The sequence below is a fragment of the Monodelphis domestica genome, chromosome 4 (genome assembly GCF_027887165.1).
Source record: "Monodelphis domestica isolate mMonDom1 chromosome 4, mMonDom1.pri, whole genome shotgun sequence".
Lineage (NCBI taxonomy): Eukaryota > Metazoa > Chordata > Mammalia > Didelphimorphia > Didelphidae > Monodelphis > Monodelphis domestica.
In genome coordinates, this window is record NC_077230.1 from 254687117 (window position 1) to 254705392 (window position 18276).

Genomic DNA, 18276 nt, shown 5'->3' on the forward strand with positions numbered 1-18276 from the left:
AGTTGGACTTAGGGAAAAAAAAACTGTATAGCATTCTTATAAAGATGTTGTACGTCATCTGATTTAAATCTGAACTTTAATAAATACAAAGTTTAGTTCAATCTAAAGTGGGACTTTACCTCTTTTGTATGTCATAAATTATCAGTAAAGCCTATGGACATCTTTTCAGAATGATGTTTGTAAATATATAAAATGAAAAAAAAAAGCTTAGCAAGTTCAGGTTTAAAACTCCATATGTAAAGGAATAGTCCCTTAGTAGTATTCTAGATCTATGATGATATGAGCCCTACAACTACCTCAGAACTTTACATACAGATGAGTAGCTTCTTGCTCACACATGAGAACACACTAGAGTTCCAATCTATAATTTTCCTCTGGCTGTCCCTCATGTCTGGAAAGCAGTCTCTTCACCTCTAATTCTTAGAATTCTTTGTTTCCTAAAAACTCAGCTCAAGCACCACTTTCTATGTGAAGCCTTTTCTATTCTCAGCTATTTGTTGGGTTTCCCCAACTCCAAATTACCTAGTATGTATTTATATGAATGCATGAATATATGATAGATCTTCTATCTACCTGTTAGAATAACTAGCATTTTATACAGCACTTTATAAAGTTTGCAAAATGCTTCTCAAATATATTATTTGATTCTCATAACAAACCTATGAGGGAGGTGCTATTATCATCTCCTTTTTACACATGAAGAAACTGAGTCTGAGAAAGATTGTCCAGGAACACATAGTTACTGAAATGGTATTTTTAACTTTACAAAAGTCATCCTGATACCAAATCCAGCATTTTGTCCACTGTGCCACCTAACTCAAGAGAAGGAACCTCTCTAAGGATTTCATTTTTGTTTATATCTTAAGCATCAAGCACAATGCTTGAAAAATAGTAGCTGCTTAATAAATGCTCATTTGACTGATAAGGAAGCAGGTCCAAAGAAGTGAAGTGATTTGTATAAGGTGCTCAATTAGGTGGCAGTCTGTTTAGATGGTCCACCAATTCCACCTCAGTGCCCTTATATATGTTTAATTCATATTATAAACTTTTAAAGGGCATATTTTATAAAATAAGCCTAAAGTAAAAAAGGCTTTTAAGAATTTAATTAAAAAATCAGAAATAAGATTAAAAAAAGGTGTTCTTTTCTTTCAGAAAAATTTAAGGTACCAGTGGCTACTCAAGATCTCAGTATTCAAATAAATTGTTTTTTAATCAGCCATTCCTCTCCAGTAGAGCAACAGTCTGTTTTTACTTCCACATTATGAACAAATTCCAATCAATAAAGTAGCACAATTAAAACAACTTTTAAACAATGCTAACATTGTTTCTGACAACAGAAAATTCATTAACCAAGTGAAAAAAACACCCCAAATTTGAAGCTGAATTTAAATTAAAGTTATTACCACATCTCTGCACCTAAATAATGAGATACTTGGCAGCTTGAGTCCTCAGTTTCCTAATCTGTAGAATGAGGGAGTTGAAGTAGAGGACCTTCCAGCTCTAAAACTAGGATCCACAGGATGCTTAAAATGTTAATTTAGTTAGTTAGGAACATATAATGTAGAACTGATCAGAGATCACAATCAGGTAAAATTTATGAAATTTATTACCCAGTGCCTGGAATTTCTTAAATTCCTATGGGCAATGAAGGGAAAAGGAAGAAATTAGTACAATATAGCATATGCCTTAAATTAGAACTAGCCTTTAAATTTCAATTCATGGTCAGTGTGAACTTTTCTTGATATGTTAAGCAGCAACAAGACAAAGCAAATTCACAACAGTTATTAACCTTACTGAGGTCCAATTAATGATTTTTGGATTATAAACTGGGTTATAAAGCCAATGCATCCAAAAAACAAACTACCAGAAGCAATTATTGTAGTATTTAATTGGCTCATATATTGGTGTGGTATTTGGAGGACAGACCATTTGCAGCTCCACTTCTTTTTAATAAAAAGTTATTATAGGATGACTTTAAAATAGGGAATCTATTCTGCAGCTTTTTCTATAATTTTTTTGGCTGCCAGCTGGATATTGCTAAAGGGTATATAAATATATAATGAATTCATGATAAGATGCACCCCTAACTCCACTTTTCACAACTTGTCTACTAAGGCATGTAGTTATTAACAACTTTTCCCTTCCTTTTCTTTACCAGAACCCCCTCCCCCCTCCCAGATGTTCAGAGGCTTGAGAGCTTTAGATACCAAAAAGGCCCATATCTACTGCATTCTTCTAGATAGTTTTAACTAAGGTTAAATGGAAGTACGGATATGAAAGATAACTTCTTTATATTAGTTACTCAAAGGCCAACTACAAACCAGTATATGGAAAACAAATTAGATTTTGGACAAGATAGAGAGACACACATACACAGAGACAGACAGAGAAAGAGAGAGAAGTGAGGAGGGGGAGGTAGAGAGTGAGAGATTCAGAGAAAGAAAAAGAACCTAGGTTTAGCATTTTTAACGCAAGGTAATTTAATTACCTTATAGTTAATTCCATTAGAAAGCACCTTTAACTTTTTGGCTTTGAAATCTCCTAAACAATAAATAATGCAGTGGGGTGAATATTTAAAAGCAGCTATGTTCATATATATCCCCAGTAAGAATTAAAAAGCAATGGCTATCCTAGAATTAGTCATCGCTTCCCAAACATTTAACTTTTAATCATAGTTGGACTTTGTAGGAAAGGCTGAACCTATGAGTCAACCTGTATAGCATTATATCAAAGGCTGCCTGTATTAAAAAAAAAATTGTGAAAAGCAACTCCAACAAAAGTAGCTCATTCAAAATTATTTCATCAGTGCTTTAATTTAAAAAACTGGCGAACTGAATGTGACTAACTTAAAAGTGAAAGGAACTAAGAATCTAAGGCACAAAAGTGCTGGAGGGTTAGCAGGGATAACTCCATAAACAACTTTCAGGAAAAGTCTCGGAAGTCTCTGGAGTGGAAGTTGCGTTTCATAGGTCTGAAAAGTGCTAAGACTGAGAAAGACGGAAATAAATGCTTTTCTGGGGTGGGGGTGGGGGTGTAGAACGGGAAGAGCAGAGAGCAAGAGAGAAAGAGTAAGAAACTAAATGGACTGGTTCAACCCCCACCCCCTAATCAACGTTGGAAAACAAGAGAACAATTATTTGACTCCCCAGGAGACTGATGTGGACTGAGAGGCCCCGAAGGAGAGGGGGGCCCAGAGCTCAACTTCACAAACTAGGCTGCCGCTGGCAACTCACCCACACACAAAATGCCAGACTCACCCCCTCCCCCTTCTCCTCCCCCTCCCCCTCCATCCAGCAGGGGAAGGAAGGAAGGAAGGTGCGGAGGGAGGGGAGGTGCTCGCATTGTGCAAGCCCACCAAGTAGCACAGAGCTCTCAGCAACTTTACCCCACCCCCCCTTCCTCCCTTCCCAGCTCCTTCTCCTCCCCTTCCCGCCCCCCCACAAACATCCCCCAACTCCTCCCGCCAACCTGAGAGAAAAAAGGGTAATGGAAATTAAAAGGGGGGCCTCTCCAAAGTCCTACAAATCTCAACAACCCCCAGAATTGTCGCTGCTATATAGAACCTGTGGGGAACAATCGGGGGGTGGGGTGGGGGGAGGAAACAAATCTCAGCTCAGAACAGCAGCAGCAGGGAGGGGCCGGAGGAGTGTGAAAGTCGCCCGGGAAGAGGTTTAACACCCCCACCCTGGTCCCGGCAATTCGTTTCCCCACTCTCTAGTCTCTGGTCCCACTCCGATCTACAGTGCCTGGAGAGCCCCCGGGACCAGCCCATCTGGGCCAGGCCATCAGGACCATGCTTTCAAGCCCCCATCCCCACCCCTTGCAAGCCCAGAACTCCTGGGTCTCCCCCAGTCCTAAGGTGGGGCTAAGTTTTCGAAAACTGAGGTGGAAGAGAAGGGAAGCGTTGTTACCTGTCTGGAGTGCGACTTGGGCTCCGGCTGCTTAAAAAAGGAATCGGGTAGCTTTCTGAGGCGCATGGGGACTGTCTGGGGCACGTTGGCAGTCTTGGGGTTCATGACCGCGTTGAAGAGCGCCTCCAAGTCGGTCTCCGAATCCCCCCGGACATGCACGATTTGATGCCCAGCTGGGGGCGGCGGCGGCGCAGCCTGGGAGCCGGGAGCCCCCGGGGGCGCCGGCTGCCCAGGGCCAGTCGGTGGTCCCTGACCCTGACCCTGGGGGGGCTGGGACGGAGGCTGCCCCTGGCCCTGGGAGGGCGGCTGCGGTGGCTGCTGGCCCGGATCCATGGCTCTCCCACCCTGCACTTCCCTTCCCCCCGCACGCACCCCCTAACCCGGCGAGGGGAGGGTTCCGCCTGCCCGGGACAGCCCCGGACCCGCAACTAGAGAACGAGGGAGGAGGAGGCGACGAAGACCGGGGCCCCCACAACGAAGGTGCACCCCCTTTCCTTCTTCCTCCTTCTTTTCTTAGTCTCAAAACTGGGGGTCTGTGGGGCAGTGCCGCATCCCCGGCAACGACCCCTCCGCCCCTTCTGGGGCCCCCGGGCTCTTCTCCGGCCGCCGCTCCAGAGTTTCGGGAGTGGCTCAGTCTGGGACTTTAGCCGCCAGAAAACTTATTTCTCTGAACCCCCTCTACAGAATTCAGGCTGGTAAAATCCTTTCTCTTTCTTTTTTCCTTCCCTTCTTTACTTCCTTCCTCCTTTTCTTCCTTCCGTCCTTCCTTTCTTTTCCCGGCGGCGGCTGCGCCCGACTGAGACCTAAACTCTCAGCAGACACCAAAACTAAAGTTTTGGAGAACTGCCCTACCGAGCCGGCCGCCGACTCCGCCTCCTCCTGCCTCTACGCGCCCGCCCGCACCGAATCCGCGCCCAAGGGAGGGGGAGAGAAAGAAAAAAGGAAAAGGGGGGAAAAAAAACTTTCCCCCGAAGTTCCTCCTTCCCAGCCACCTCCGGGACCTCCAATTTCTCTCCCTGCTTCACGTGACTACCCAGCGATGGAGATCTCCCCCTCACCCTAATCCTCCCTGGTTGCTTAAAGGGACAGAAACTCTGGCCACTTCTCAGTGTTGCTTTTAGTGGAAGGCAGCACTTTGGCCCAAGTCTGGTTTTAAAATCGCTTTTCCCTCCAGGGATTAAGGTTACTTTCAACTACAGGATGTCTTTGGGTGCATTGTGAGGTCCACTCCCCCCAGAGGAGCCCTCTCCATCTCCCTTTCATACACGTAGCCCTCCCTTCTTATTTTACTGTGTTCGTTTTGGTTTTGTAAAATCACTTAAGTTGAAAAGAGCCACGGAACTGCACTGATTTCCGAGCCCTTCGTGTATTAAGAAGTTAACGCAGCAGCCTTGAGACTATGAAACAATAATTGCTGCTAACTCATAAAACAGACCGGGCTTGCCCTACCTAGTCTTTATGGATATTTTCACATTTTGAGTAAAGGTCATTTATAAACAAAAATCTTTATTTTTCCCTAATTTGTATCTATCCAATCGAAAGGAAGTTACAGAATAAGAAAATTATCTGAATAATCTATTGAAAAAGGAAGAGAGGTGGTTTGGGGGTGCCTGTATACTTATTGAAGATATCAGATTTACTTTGTTTATGACAATTCATCTTAATTTATCAAAAGCTGCTTTCCTAAAGAAAAAAAAAAAGGCTAGCCTCAACTTTTTAACTATACCTGAGACATTGTTACAAAAATCGCATGATTGTTAAAAATCACCAAATAGTTTTGTTGCTGCGGCTTCCTCTTGCAAATGGACCTATAATATGATCCTGGCATATGTGTGGAGAAACAGTATCTTCAAGAGAATTTTAATTTTTTAAAATCTATTTTCCAAAGATTTACAAGAGGCAGAGATCATAGATTTAGAGCTCCAAGGGACCACTAGTTTTATAGATGAATTAGGCAATCAACAAGCATATATTAAATATTTACTCTGTGTTAAGATCTGAGGACACACAAAGGCAAAAAAAAAATTCCTCACATTCTCATGGAGATAACATGTAAACAATTGTATATACCAGTTGTATACAGCATAAAGGAAAGTTAAGTTCAGAGGGAAGGTTCTAGCAGTGAGGGTTAGGGAGCACAGAGTAGGGGGATTTAGGAAAGGCTTCTTCCAGGAGGCAGGATTTAAGCTGAGTCCTGAAAGAAGCTGGGAGGTAGAGCATTCCAGAAATGGAGGTCAGCTAGTGAAAAGGTACCCAGACAGGTAAAAGAACAGCAAGTAGGCCAGGGTCACTGGATCAGAGACAATAAAGTGAAGGAAAACTGGAAAGGTAGGAAAAGGCCAAATTATAAGGGGATTTAAAAGCCAAACAAAGGATTTTATATTTGATCCTGAAAATAATAGAGAAACACTGGAGTTTTATTAAGGAGAGGAGATGACAGTCACATCTGCTTTTTTAGAAAGATAGATTTGACGTCTGAGAAGAGGATGAACTGGAATGGGGAGATTTGAGGCCAACCAGCAGGCTATGGGAGTAGATCAGGCTGAGGAGATGAAGGCATGTTCCAGAGTGGTTTACATATATATAATATATACATATATATTATATATATGTATGTATGAAATATATGTGGACATTTGGAACTAAGCCTTAGGAAGGTTAATTAACCTCTGTGTGTGCACGCGCGTAAGTTCTTGTAAGAGGTATGACTATTTCCTGACAAGATTCAGTCCTTTGAGCCTATTTTCTATCTGCTTCCAATTCAACCACTTGTGTAAGTTTGGTGCTACTCCTTGTAGCCATGAGTGCCTGAGTAGCTGTGTGGTGACAAAAAGTCTTCTGACTGGCTGAGGAGCCAGAAGGACTGATGACTCATGAGTGGTTGAGTCAGAAGTGAATGTGTGTACAAAAGGAGTAAGCTGCTGGGAGCTGCCTTGTTGAAGAATGGCAACAAGGTATGCTTGTTCCCCTACCTGGCCACCCTGTGATAGTAAACCCCCAGCTTCTCTATTTCTTTTCCTAGTCCTGGGTGAATATAGATCCTGAGACACAACTGGCCAGGCTACAGGCTTGGGAACTCACAAATTTCAGAAGAACCCACCTTCAGAGGTGCCAATGGCAACTGAAGTGAATAGCAGGGAGCACCATGAGTGAAAACAAGGGATGATGACAGAGGAAGTGCCAAGAGATGGATACGGAAGGACAGACATGTCAAGGAAGGCAGCTTTGGGAGTCATGTCCCATCAGAGGGGGAGAGGAGTGCAAACTATGGACTCTACAAAAGTATCAAGCTGGAGCTCAATAGAGACCTAAATGAAATAAAGGAAAAAAGAACTCAGGATCCAGCAACTATAAATTAAGTCTTTGCCACATGCATCCTCTCTTTCTCTCTGTTTACCTATTACTGTAGTTTAAACTTAAGCCCACTTTCTTGTTGAGTGTGCAAAGGGAAAGAGAACCTCTGGTTTGGGGGGTATTGTTTTGATCCAATGGTTCTTGCTCTATGTGAGAAAGTAACCTTTCTAAAAGTTAATCAAATGAGTTAGTGATCAGTGGGAAGAACCCTGAGGAGGGCTGAAGATTATTAGAAATCTCCAGTCCCTGGGGGTTACCCTGAGAGAGAATAGTAATCAGCCACCCACTGGGGACCAGGTTGGCTCTTTTGAGTAGGAGTTGGAGAATCAGCTCTGGAGAGGGCTCAACATACAACTAAGTAAGTACACGTCTGGCCATTGACTTTCATCTTTGGCTTTGTATGCTCACTGCACAGCACAGTGCTTGGCACTTAGTTGTTGTTTTTTTTTGTTTTTCTAAAACCTGTACCTTCCTTCTTAGAATCTTAGAATTCTTAGAATCAATATTAAGTATTCATTCCAAGGCAGAAGAGCAGTCAAGACTAGACAAATGGGATTAAGTGACTTGCCCAGTATCACACACCTAGAAGTGTCCCAGGCTGGCTTTGAACCCAAGGCTCTTATCTCTAGGCCTGTCTTTCTATCCACTAAGCCATCTAGCTGCCCCTTGCCCTTCTGTTTGTTGTTTGTTTTTTTTTTAAACCCTTACCTTCTGTCTTGGAAACAATATTGTGTATTGGTTCCAAGGAAGAAGAGTGATAAGGGCTAGGCAATGGGAGTTAAGTGACTTGCCCAGGGTCACACAGCTAGGAAGTGTCTGAGCCCAGATTTGAACCTAGAACCTCTCATCTCTAGGCCTGATTTTCTATCCACTGAACCATCTAGCTGTCCCTTGCCCTTTGTTTCTTGAAGAGGACCAGAGGAGTCAATTTGAGGCTCAATAGATGATTGTTGATTGATTGCTCAAGGTTATAGAGGTGCCAGAGCCTGTGAATGAATTCAGGTTCTCTGATTCCAGGGTCAATACTTTTTCTATATTGAAGTCAAGAAGGCCTGGCCTCAAATCCTATCTACAATACATACTGGCTCAATAACTAACTTGGTACAGTGGAAGAGCTATTGGATTTAGAGTCAGAACCTGGCTTTTAATGTTGGCTTTGCCATTTACTACCATGTGATTCTGAACAAATTACTTAACATCTCTGTGTTTCAGATGCTCATCTGTAAATTGTAGGGACTAAACAGATGCCCTCTGAGGTCTCTTCTAGCTCTAAACGTGTGATCTTATGATTCCATGATGACACATAAACTACTTAATCTCAGTTTCCAGGCAGCTCTCTCAAACTATAAATGACAAATAAACTGCTAATCTACAATGGTGGGGGAAGTTTCTGTACTGGGAATTCCTTAAAGTGATCCCATCACAGGTCCAGATTCTCATACTCCTCCCCAGGGTCTAATTTTAGCATTTTATTCCAATAAGCATCGAATGCAGAATTACAAAATTGCAGATAGTATAGAATACAGAAATACTGAAGTGAATTAAGCTAGGAAAAAGATGCCAGAGGAAGACCTCAAACACTTCCAAAGGACACAAATATTTTTGAAGCTCTCATGAAGAAGTGTGAATATTAAAATCATATTGTGATAGAATCAGAAGAGAAAGAATCAGAAATCATCTGAAAAAAGAATGCCCTCTATCACACTGATGGGAAACTAGGTGGTGCAGGGGACAGAATGAAGTCTGCATGTGAGGTCAAGAAGACCTACATCAACTCCTATCTCAGACCCTTACTAGCTATGGGACCTTGAGCAAGTCACTTAACCATTGCCTGCCTTATTTGTATGACTTGTAAAATGGTGCTAATAATAGCACTCCTACCTTCCAGGGATACTGGGAGGAATAAAATGAAAGAATTCCAGTTTCTCTTTGAAAATCTCCAGTAGTAGGGATTCACCACCTTTCTTATAACTAAGTATTTTTTAAAATTAAAAACTGATCTCCAAAACAACACAGATTATAATTCTCTTGCACTTTGTAGTCCAATTGCTTCCTTTTTCAGACAATTCAGATTGTCAAAGAATTCACAGATTTAAATATCTAGAACTAGAAGAGATCTTAGACAAGATGTAGGCTCACCCTCCCAATACCTTGAGCAATTAATTGACTTGTCCAGTTACAAAGGTAATAAGATCCCGAGGGAGGCTTGGAATTCAGACCCTTTGACTCAGGATCCAGTGCTCTTTCGACTTTACTCTGACGCCATGATGCTTAGCTGGTCTTCCTCCTAGAAATGTTCACCATGCTCCAGCCCAACACAATAAACCCAATTCCTTTTTTCCATATCACAACCCTTCAAATATTTAAAAGTTACTATAATGTTCTCCCAAATCTATTCATCTCTAGGCTTCAGTTCCCTAGTTTCATTAATCATTTATCTTTTAGGGGGACAAAGGGAGATAATACCTCATTGTTGGCTCATATTAATCTAGCAATCAATTGGCCAAAGTCTTGGCCACAGGAGTAATGGACAGAAGAAGACTGGACCTGCACAAGCTGCTTAAGCCTTTTAGAGCTCAGTATCTCATTGCAGAAGGAACATCCTTTAGAGACAGGTAAGGTCATGGCTGATAGAGCTCTGATTTTGGGGTGGGGAAAGCTGAGTTTAAATCTGATCTCAGACATTGCTAATTTTGTGAAGACCTGCTTTCCACTCCTACCTGAGGCCCTTCCTAGCTGTATGTCCCTAGGCAACTCACTTAACCTCTATTTGTCTCAGTTTCCTCAACTGTAAAATGGGAACAACAATAGTGCCTACCCCACAGGGATATTGTGAGGACCATATGAGTTAATATTCATTAAAACCTAAAAGCATTTAGCACAGTGTAAGTAAATGCTTCCCCAGTACTTTCTCTACCTCCCAGAGTTTTAAGGGATCAAATGAGGTAATATTTGTAGTGCTTAGCACAGTGTGTGGCATACACTAGTTTGTGCCTAACAAATACTCTCCTGCTTCCTTCCTTCCACAAGGGGTCTTTATAAGAATCAAATAAGACTGCATTTGAAAGAATTCCATACTTGGTTTTTGTCTGGACCTGCGCTTTCCCTGATATATGTACTCCCACCCTGAATCCAGCTATTAAAGTGATCTTCCCAAAGGACAAGTCTGACCTTGTCACCCATTCTAGTCAATAAATTCCATTGGCTCCCTATTACCTTCAGGATCAAATATAAAATCCTCTGTCTGGCTTTTAAATCCTTTCATAAACTGGTTCCTTCTTGCCTTTCCACTCGTCTTGTATCTTATTTCCTTCTATTTGCCCTCTTATTCTGTGACAGTGGCCTCCTTATGATTCTTCTCTTAAGACACTCCAATTTTCAAATCTAGGCAATAAGAAAAACCACTCTTACATTCTGTCTTAGAATGGATACTAAGTATTGGTTCTAAGGCAGAAGAGTGCTAAGGGCTGGACAATAAGGGTTATGTGACTTGCCCAGGGTCACACAGGTAAGAAGTATCTGAGGCCAGATTTGAGCCTAGGACCTCCTGACTCCAAGCTTGACTCTTTAGCTACTGAGCCATATAGCTACCCATCAAATCCATGTATTTTTAATGACCATTCTCCATGCCTAGAATTTTCTCCGTTTTCATGTTTGTTTTCTGACTTCCTTTAAGTCTCAGATAAAATCCTAACATCTATCAGAAACCTTTTCTGAGTCTCCTTCCACCACCAGTGCTATTGCCTTCCTTCTGAGATTGTCCTCACTTTTTCCTGTTTATATCTTGTTTGTTTATGGTTGTAACCTCCCAATGGCAGAGATTGCCTTTTATCTTTCTTTGTATCACCAGGGCTTAGCACAATGCCTTACTTATGGACTGAATGTGGCTAAGAAACATGGTTCAAAGGAAAGAACACTGGCTTTCAAGTCAGATAGGAGCAAATCTTGCCACTGGTACTTTCTGCTTGTGTAGGCAAATCACTTAATTTTTCTGGATCTTAGTTTGCTCATCTACAGAACTGGGAGGTTGGACTAGATGGTCTCCAAAGAACCTTCTAGCTAAATCTAGAGATTTATTATCCTCCAAATCTAGATTTTCCTTATGTTGAGGCCAGCCTACTCTCTACTACTAGATCAAGAATTAAGAGGCTTAAGTTTGAGTTCCAATTCTATCTGTAACTAGCTCTATGCTTTTGGAAGAGTCAAATTTCAAATCTCAACACTGAAAGATAATTCAAAAATTCAGAGTCTGCCTCTGACACATCAACTAAATCAAAGATGGGTTGTAATATGTATTAGAGAAGGGAGAACCCACAGTGGCAGTTTCCTACTAACAAAACCATAGATCATTTAGATTTTTGCCCAAGTAACAACTTAGAAATTAGTAGAAAATAGTGGGATTGTATTGTTTTTACACCTCTGCCACAATATTCTTGTGAATTTGTATTACAATAAAATGGAATTATCTTTCATGGTTAAAAAAAAAGGAAGGAAAACTTTTAAGGGACTAAAGAGATGAAATGGTAACAGAACAAGATTAGGAATCTTCTTTACTCCCAGAAAGATGAAGACCGAGGTCTGTGGTCAAAAGAGAGAAAGAATTTCTTAAAGTTGCTTTAAAAAGGAAACTCAGAGGTCATCTAGTTCAATCTATCATATAGTGCAATCTATACATGATATACTCTATTGATCTAAAGTATTCACCTTTCTAAATCTCAATTTCTTTATAAAATGAAGGGAGAGAGAGAGAGAGAGAGAGAGAGAGAGAGAGAGAGAGAGAGAGAGAGAGAGAGAGAGAGAGAGAGAGAGAGAGAGAGAGAGAATGACTCTATATTCTCTAAGGTCCCTTTCAGCCAAAACATTTCATGATTTTTTTTTTTACCTCCACCATTATCTTAGCTGGCATTTAAAGTTTAGATAGTAGTAATCCAGCCTCAAATGTGTTGTGAAGTAGGTTCTATAAATATTGTGTCCCCCATTTTACAGATGAGGAAATTAAAGTTCTGAGAAATTCAATCACTTGTCCAACGTTGCAGTAGTATTTCATTTTAGAGTGAGTTTTGAGCCCAACTGTTTCTGATTCCACACTCTAGATTTTAGCCACTTATTAAAAGTTTTTATTTTAAATTATTAAAAAATTTAGCCAGTTATTTAAAGAAAGAAAACAAAACCAACCTTGAAAATTAGCAGGAAAGATTTAGTCCAAAAGATTTTCCCTCTAGATGTTAAGGTGATTGAAAGCCTAGAGTTGTGATGGAAGGTGTCCCTGCACTACAGCTTTTACTATAAAGAACATTATAATTAAAGGACTTAGGATGCAGAGGATGTTGCTTTGTTCAATATTGTCTCACCTGCCTTTAAAATAAGAACAGAATTACTTTGACAAGAGGAGAGGAAGGTGGTTTGGTGTGATTTTATCTTCTCTAAGTGTCTGTTACATCTTTCAAGATGTTATTTGTAATAAAGTTTCTCAGTTGAAATGTTTCAAACGGATAAAAAAGGGACAGAGAAAACTTAGACTCAAACCTTTCTTTCTTTCCCCTTTCCATTTTCTAAGCTAACACCAGATTTACATTCTTGGTACGAAATATGGAAAACTAGAGGAAGCCAGTACTTACCTTTGAAGAAGAAGGTGGTGACAAGACTTCTATATTTCAGTTGCATTTAACCAAATCTTCTCTGTGGAGTGCTTTCGAGGATGTGAAGAACTAGCAGGTTGAAGATTGAGGTCTGTAGTCAAAATTGGCAAAATAATGTGAACAAAGAGGAGAAAGGATGATGACAGATTTGTTCACCAAAAGTAAGAGAATGATAGCCCTTGAACTTGGTAGAATTAAGTTTAGAACTGAAAAAAAGTACTATTTCACTTTTGGAAGGTAACTAGAATTCATTATTCTTAGCAGGCATTAAAAAAAAAAACAAAACGAAAATGGAAACCAGGGAATGGAGCACCTTTATTGTGAATTCATGAATGACATGTCCAAATTGAAAGGCATCATGATGGCATGTAAAGAATTTTGGATTTACTTAAGTAAGGAAGATCTGGTATTAAATCCCACCTCTGATACTTAACGTCTTTAAATGTTTCCTCATCTATAATAATAGTTACAGACTCCCCCTTATAGAATTGCTATGAAGCTCAAATGAATTAAATGTAGAGAAAGAACTTTGCAAACTTAAAGCACCATAAAAATGTAAGTAGTTATTATATTATGGATTGTATACACAGATGGTTTGGGGTACCTAAACTTAAAAGCTGACATGAAGAGGGATAAATAAATTATTTTGTTGCTAATATACTTCTTGGAGCTACTCTCAGAGATACTGTACTCTCAGTGGCAACTATGTCATTGCTCCTTATCTAAGAGGCAGTCCTCTTTCAAAAGGACTTTGATAGGGGCAGTTAAGAAGCTCAGTGGTTTGAGAGCCAGGCCTAGAGACAGGAGGTCCTGGGTTCTAATTTGGCCTCAGACACTTCCCAGCTGTGTGACCCTTGGGCAAGTCACTTAAACCCCATTGCCTAGCCTTACCATTCTTCTGCCTTGGAACTAATGCACGGTATTGATTCCAAGACAGAGGGTAAGGGTTAAAAAAAAATGGACTTTGATAGTTTCAAGTTGCTAAACGTATCTCAAAACAATCATCTTTGTTATTGTCTTTTTCTTTTTGGAAAAAGGAAGATTGACATTCATATGACTTTCTTCTGTGTATACAGTATGAGGAAACTGAATAAATAACAAATGTTTATGAACTGATCAAATATACATACATATTAGGACTATATGCATTGAAGAAGAGATCATCATTACAGCTTTTATTATATAAATAGGAGATTAATCCTTGAGAGCACAGGTAATTTCATTTTTGTCTTTTAATCTATACCAATTAAAATAGAGTCTGGCACACAGTAGGTGCTTAATAAATCTTCATTGAATGAACACATTTTTAAATAGCAAAAAATTGTTTTATAGGTTTTATATATACATATATATGGTAATTACCTTAATTATTGGAAGCCAGGACATTGATTCTCTCAAACACTTAGGGACTCTTTATCTATTTCTTAAATATCAGTATCAAGGATATATCTTGATGCTTCCTAAATAGCCCAAGGGATAAATAGCAATTAGAGGCTTCTGCAGGATTTAACTGCTTTTCCCACACAGCTGTTTGCCTTCCCCCAATATGTATAGACTCTAAAAACATGGCTATCTGATTTACTTTCCAAACAGAGACCAGGCTAGGAGTTGAAAAGGTATCTTTTAAAATTGGGGTACAATAAGGTTTCCTTTAAAAATTGCTTTCTATAAATGTTACAAATATTTTAAATGCTGAAATATTTATCTCTATAGTACATAGACATGTGTTTTATTTTATGTCAGTGTTTCTGGGAAAGAGTAACACACAGGGTCTGAAATTTCCAATTGGGAATCAGGAAAGAGGGGAAATTCTCAAATCCTACCTAGGCTGAACAAATGTTTTGACTTTTCTTTCCTTAATCTACAGGTCTTCTGCTCAAAAACCTTGATTGTCTCCTCATTGCCCACCAAATTAACCTGATATTCAAGTGTCTTCACGATTTATCGTCAATTACCTCAAAAAGTTACCTCCAAAAACTGTATACTCATCTTTTACACTTATATAAATATTTTAATGGAATTTATCTATATCAATTATACCTGGCCCCTATTTGATGATGAGAATTTGGGACCATTTCTTGCTTATCTCATAAAGTACATTACATAGTAGGTATTAAAAAATACCTTTTCTGAGTGATGCTTAGTGAAAGTTTATTTCCTTGCTTTCTGGGCTGGCTCAATCATTCTTTGTTGTTGTTGTAGCTGTTTACTCATTTTCAGTTGTGTCATGGCAAAGATACTGGAGTGGTTTGCCATTTCCTTCTCCAGATAATTTTTTGAGGAAACTGAGGAAAACAAGGTTAAATGACTTGCCCAGGGTCACACTCAACTACTCTCAAATGGGCAGGTCTTAGTTTCCATGAGATGAATCACCACTATACACTACAATGCAAACTAACTTGAGGTCGTAGGGCTAACCCCTTTGTGGAAGGAGTCTTCTACTTGCCATTCAAGTTCAACAAAATTAACAACCACAGAACTATTATTTTTTATTAACAATCCATATGAAACAATAATTAATATGTCACAGTCCACACATGTCAATACCTTCCAGCAATATCTACAGTGTTCATGGGAGAGTGGGCACACACTAGAAGAAATTTTTGAAGAAATTTGCTCTATGTCCTGATGTCGTTGGTTCCTTCAGAAATAATCTCCACATAAGCCACTTCTCTGCTCACTTCTCCCTTCTGGCCTTCACTTGTTCTCCTGTTAGATAAGTGTTCTCTTGAAGTGTTTTATTTTAACTTATAATCACCTTTAAAGTGGCACTGAAGAAAATTGCATTCTATTGTAGTGACAAGCTTGTCTTTTAAGTCAAATAATAATGAAGTTATTTTTTAAAATTCAAAGATATTTTATTTTTTCAATTACATGTAACAACAATTTTCAACATATGTTTTCCAAAATCATAAGATCCAAATTGTCTCCCTCTGTTCCCCTCCTCAGAGATAGTAAGCAATTTGATCTGGGTTATACATATATTGTCATGCAAAATATACTTCCATACTGAAGAGAATATTTCTTTAAAACCAAAGGCTCAGAATTAAACCATAAATACACTAATGTGAAGTTATGCTTTGATCTGCATCTGACTCCAACAGTTCTTTCTCTGGAGGTGGATAATACTCTTTGTCATAAATTCTTCAGAATTGTCCCAGATAGTTCTTTTGATAAAAGTAGCTAAGACTTTCACAGTTAATCACTGTATACTATTGCTATTATTGGGTACAATATTCTCCCAGTTCTACTTATTTTACTCTTTGTCAGTTCATGTAGCTCTTTCTAGCTTTTTCTGCATCATCCTGTTCATCATTTCTTACACAACAATAGTATTCCATCACAATCATATACCACAATTTGTTCAGCTGTTCCCCAACGGATAGACACCTCCTCAATTTCCATTTCTTTGCTACTACAAAAAGCACTACAATAAATATTTTTGTACCGGTATGTCCTTTCCTCTTTTTTATGATCTCTTTTGCATATCAGTAGTGGTATTACAGAATCAAAGGGTATGTATAGTTTTATAGTCCTTTTAAGTGCTCATTTTCATAGTTATTCTGTCTTTGGAAGTATAGATGTGAAAGATAGATATGAATGGCTTGTGATTATGCTCCTACTTAGAGGAGAAAAAAAAAACTCTTTGTGTGAAGGTTGGTATGTAAGCCTCATCCTGGGAAACATCATTGTCTCCTGTATGGTTCCCAGAGCTCTCCTGTGCCCTTTCGCCATGAACAAAGTGATACAAAGAAATGCAAAGAACAGGGACAGAAAATAAAATTATTTCAGTCATAGTCAATGCTTAAAAATGAGATCCAGTCCATCTGAGCTAGAGGAAAGTAGAGTAGGGGATACTCTACCAGTTCCTCTCTGAGCTGGCTCAATCACTCTTTGTTATTGTTGTTGTTGCTGCCAGTTCTTCCATAGCAATTTTTGTTTTCTTGTTTTTTGCTGCTCACTGCTTCAGTCATCTGAGGGAGTACTTGCTAAACAACAAAATAGTCTCATATGTTATTGCTTATGCCTTTAACTTCTGCCTCTCCAGTCTCCAGAGGAGGTATTGATTTGAAGATAGAAACTGCCAATTGTACTACTAATGACTGCTTCTGTGACCATACTTATGCTCTGGATGGCCATGACAGAATTCCTCATTGGAGCAAAAAATTCTACCAACCCATCTTGATCTTATATTAGTTACCTACCCTGAGCTGTACTTAAGCCATTTAGGGCCCCTTGTAAGTAAGCCAGTCCAAACTTTGCCCAAAGGACTATTGCACCACTACAACCAAAGAGATTTTAGTTTTTGTAAAATGCTTTACACAGACTATTTCATTTGGTCCTCACATGTCCAATGTTATTATTAAAAACAGATTAGATTGAAATTCAAAGAGGTAAAATGACTTGCCCAAGATTGCCCAGGGGACAAGTTTTTAAGGTAAGATTAAAACTCAGATCTTTCTGACTCCCAAGTCCATTTCTCTATATTTTATGCGACCTAGAGGTCAGCTAGGGTCTGCGTGAAGACCTCCAAATAGATGGTACCTGCCAGATTTCATTCTGTTTACAGATCTCTCCAATTGTTTTGCTGAGATCAATCACAAATATTGCTCTTTGACACCTTCCCATTTTGCTACTGGTTTTGCCTTCTGGTCCCAAAGAGAACAGAGTCCTGGACATTATGGATCCCCCCCCCCCCAGACAAAGGAAGCAGCATGAAGAAATGAAATTGGTCCTCACAATGGCCTATCCAATCACCAAAATACAAATAGAATTCAAAAACCAGAGCAGGAAAAAAAAATCTCTAGTAGCTCATTTTCTGCCACATATGCCTCATGTAAGTGAACGCCTGATGAAAAGAAGTTTAAAGTCTGATGACCTGAGATATTTGACATCTGGGTAGCTACAAGTGCTAGTCAATGACCCCCCACTCCTGGGTAGAGAGCATGAATGAAGAGACAGTTCAGCTGTTTCTCATTTGAGATGGATTGAATGCAGAACAAGATAATGTCGTTTAACACAGAAGATTTTAACTGGCCTTGCTATAAGTTAGCAGAAATTCATGGCTAAGAAAATGCATATGAAACAAAACAGGATGCCCATCAGAATAATGAGCTTAAATTTCTTTTGCTCCTGTGTTTCTACCAAGGCTGATAATCATTAAGATGGTGCACGTATGCAAACATGTGCACACACAATAAGTATTTGTTTTATTTTTTTTCTAGATTACATGATGATACAATTTTTAATCATTGTTTTCTGACATTTTGCTGTCTACATTCTCTTCCCCTCTCCCCTTCCTTCCTCCTCTCTGAGACAGCAGGTAATATAATATAGACTGTACATATGCTATCATGCAGTACACATTTCCA

At 39.5% G+C, this 18276-nt stretch overlaps 1 protein-coding gene across 12 annotated transcripts in view; it reads right to left on the reverse strand.

Moving 5' to 3' along the window:
* YAP1 (Yes1 associated transcriptional regulator) overlaps positions 1-4939 on the reverse strand; it is a 153346-nt gene extending 148407 nt beyond the window's left edge. For 6 of the 12 annotated variants that reach the window (XM_016433893.2, XM_007494968.3, XM_007494965.3 and 3 more), the window contains exon 1: positions 3912-4938. In XM_016433893.2, coding sequence (XP_016289379.1) covers positions 3912-4244 — 333 coding nt within the window. In that variant the 5' untranslated portion in view covers positions 4245-4938. Of the gene's footprint in view, positions 1-3911 lie in introns of all 12 variants that reach the window. The other 6 variants (XM_016433891.2, XM_016433892.2, XM_016433890.2 and 3 more) reach the window with 2 other exon arrangements.
* Between the last annotated feature and the right edge of the window lie 13337 nt (positions 4940-18276).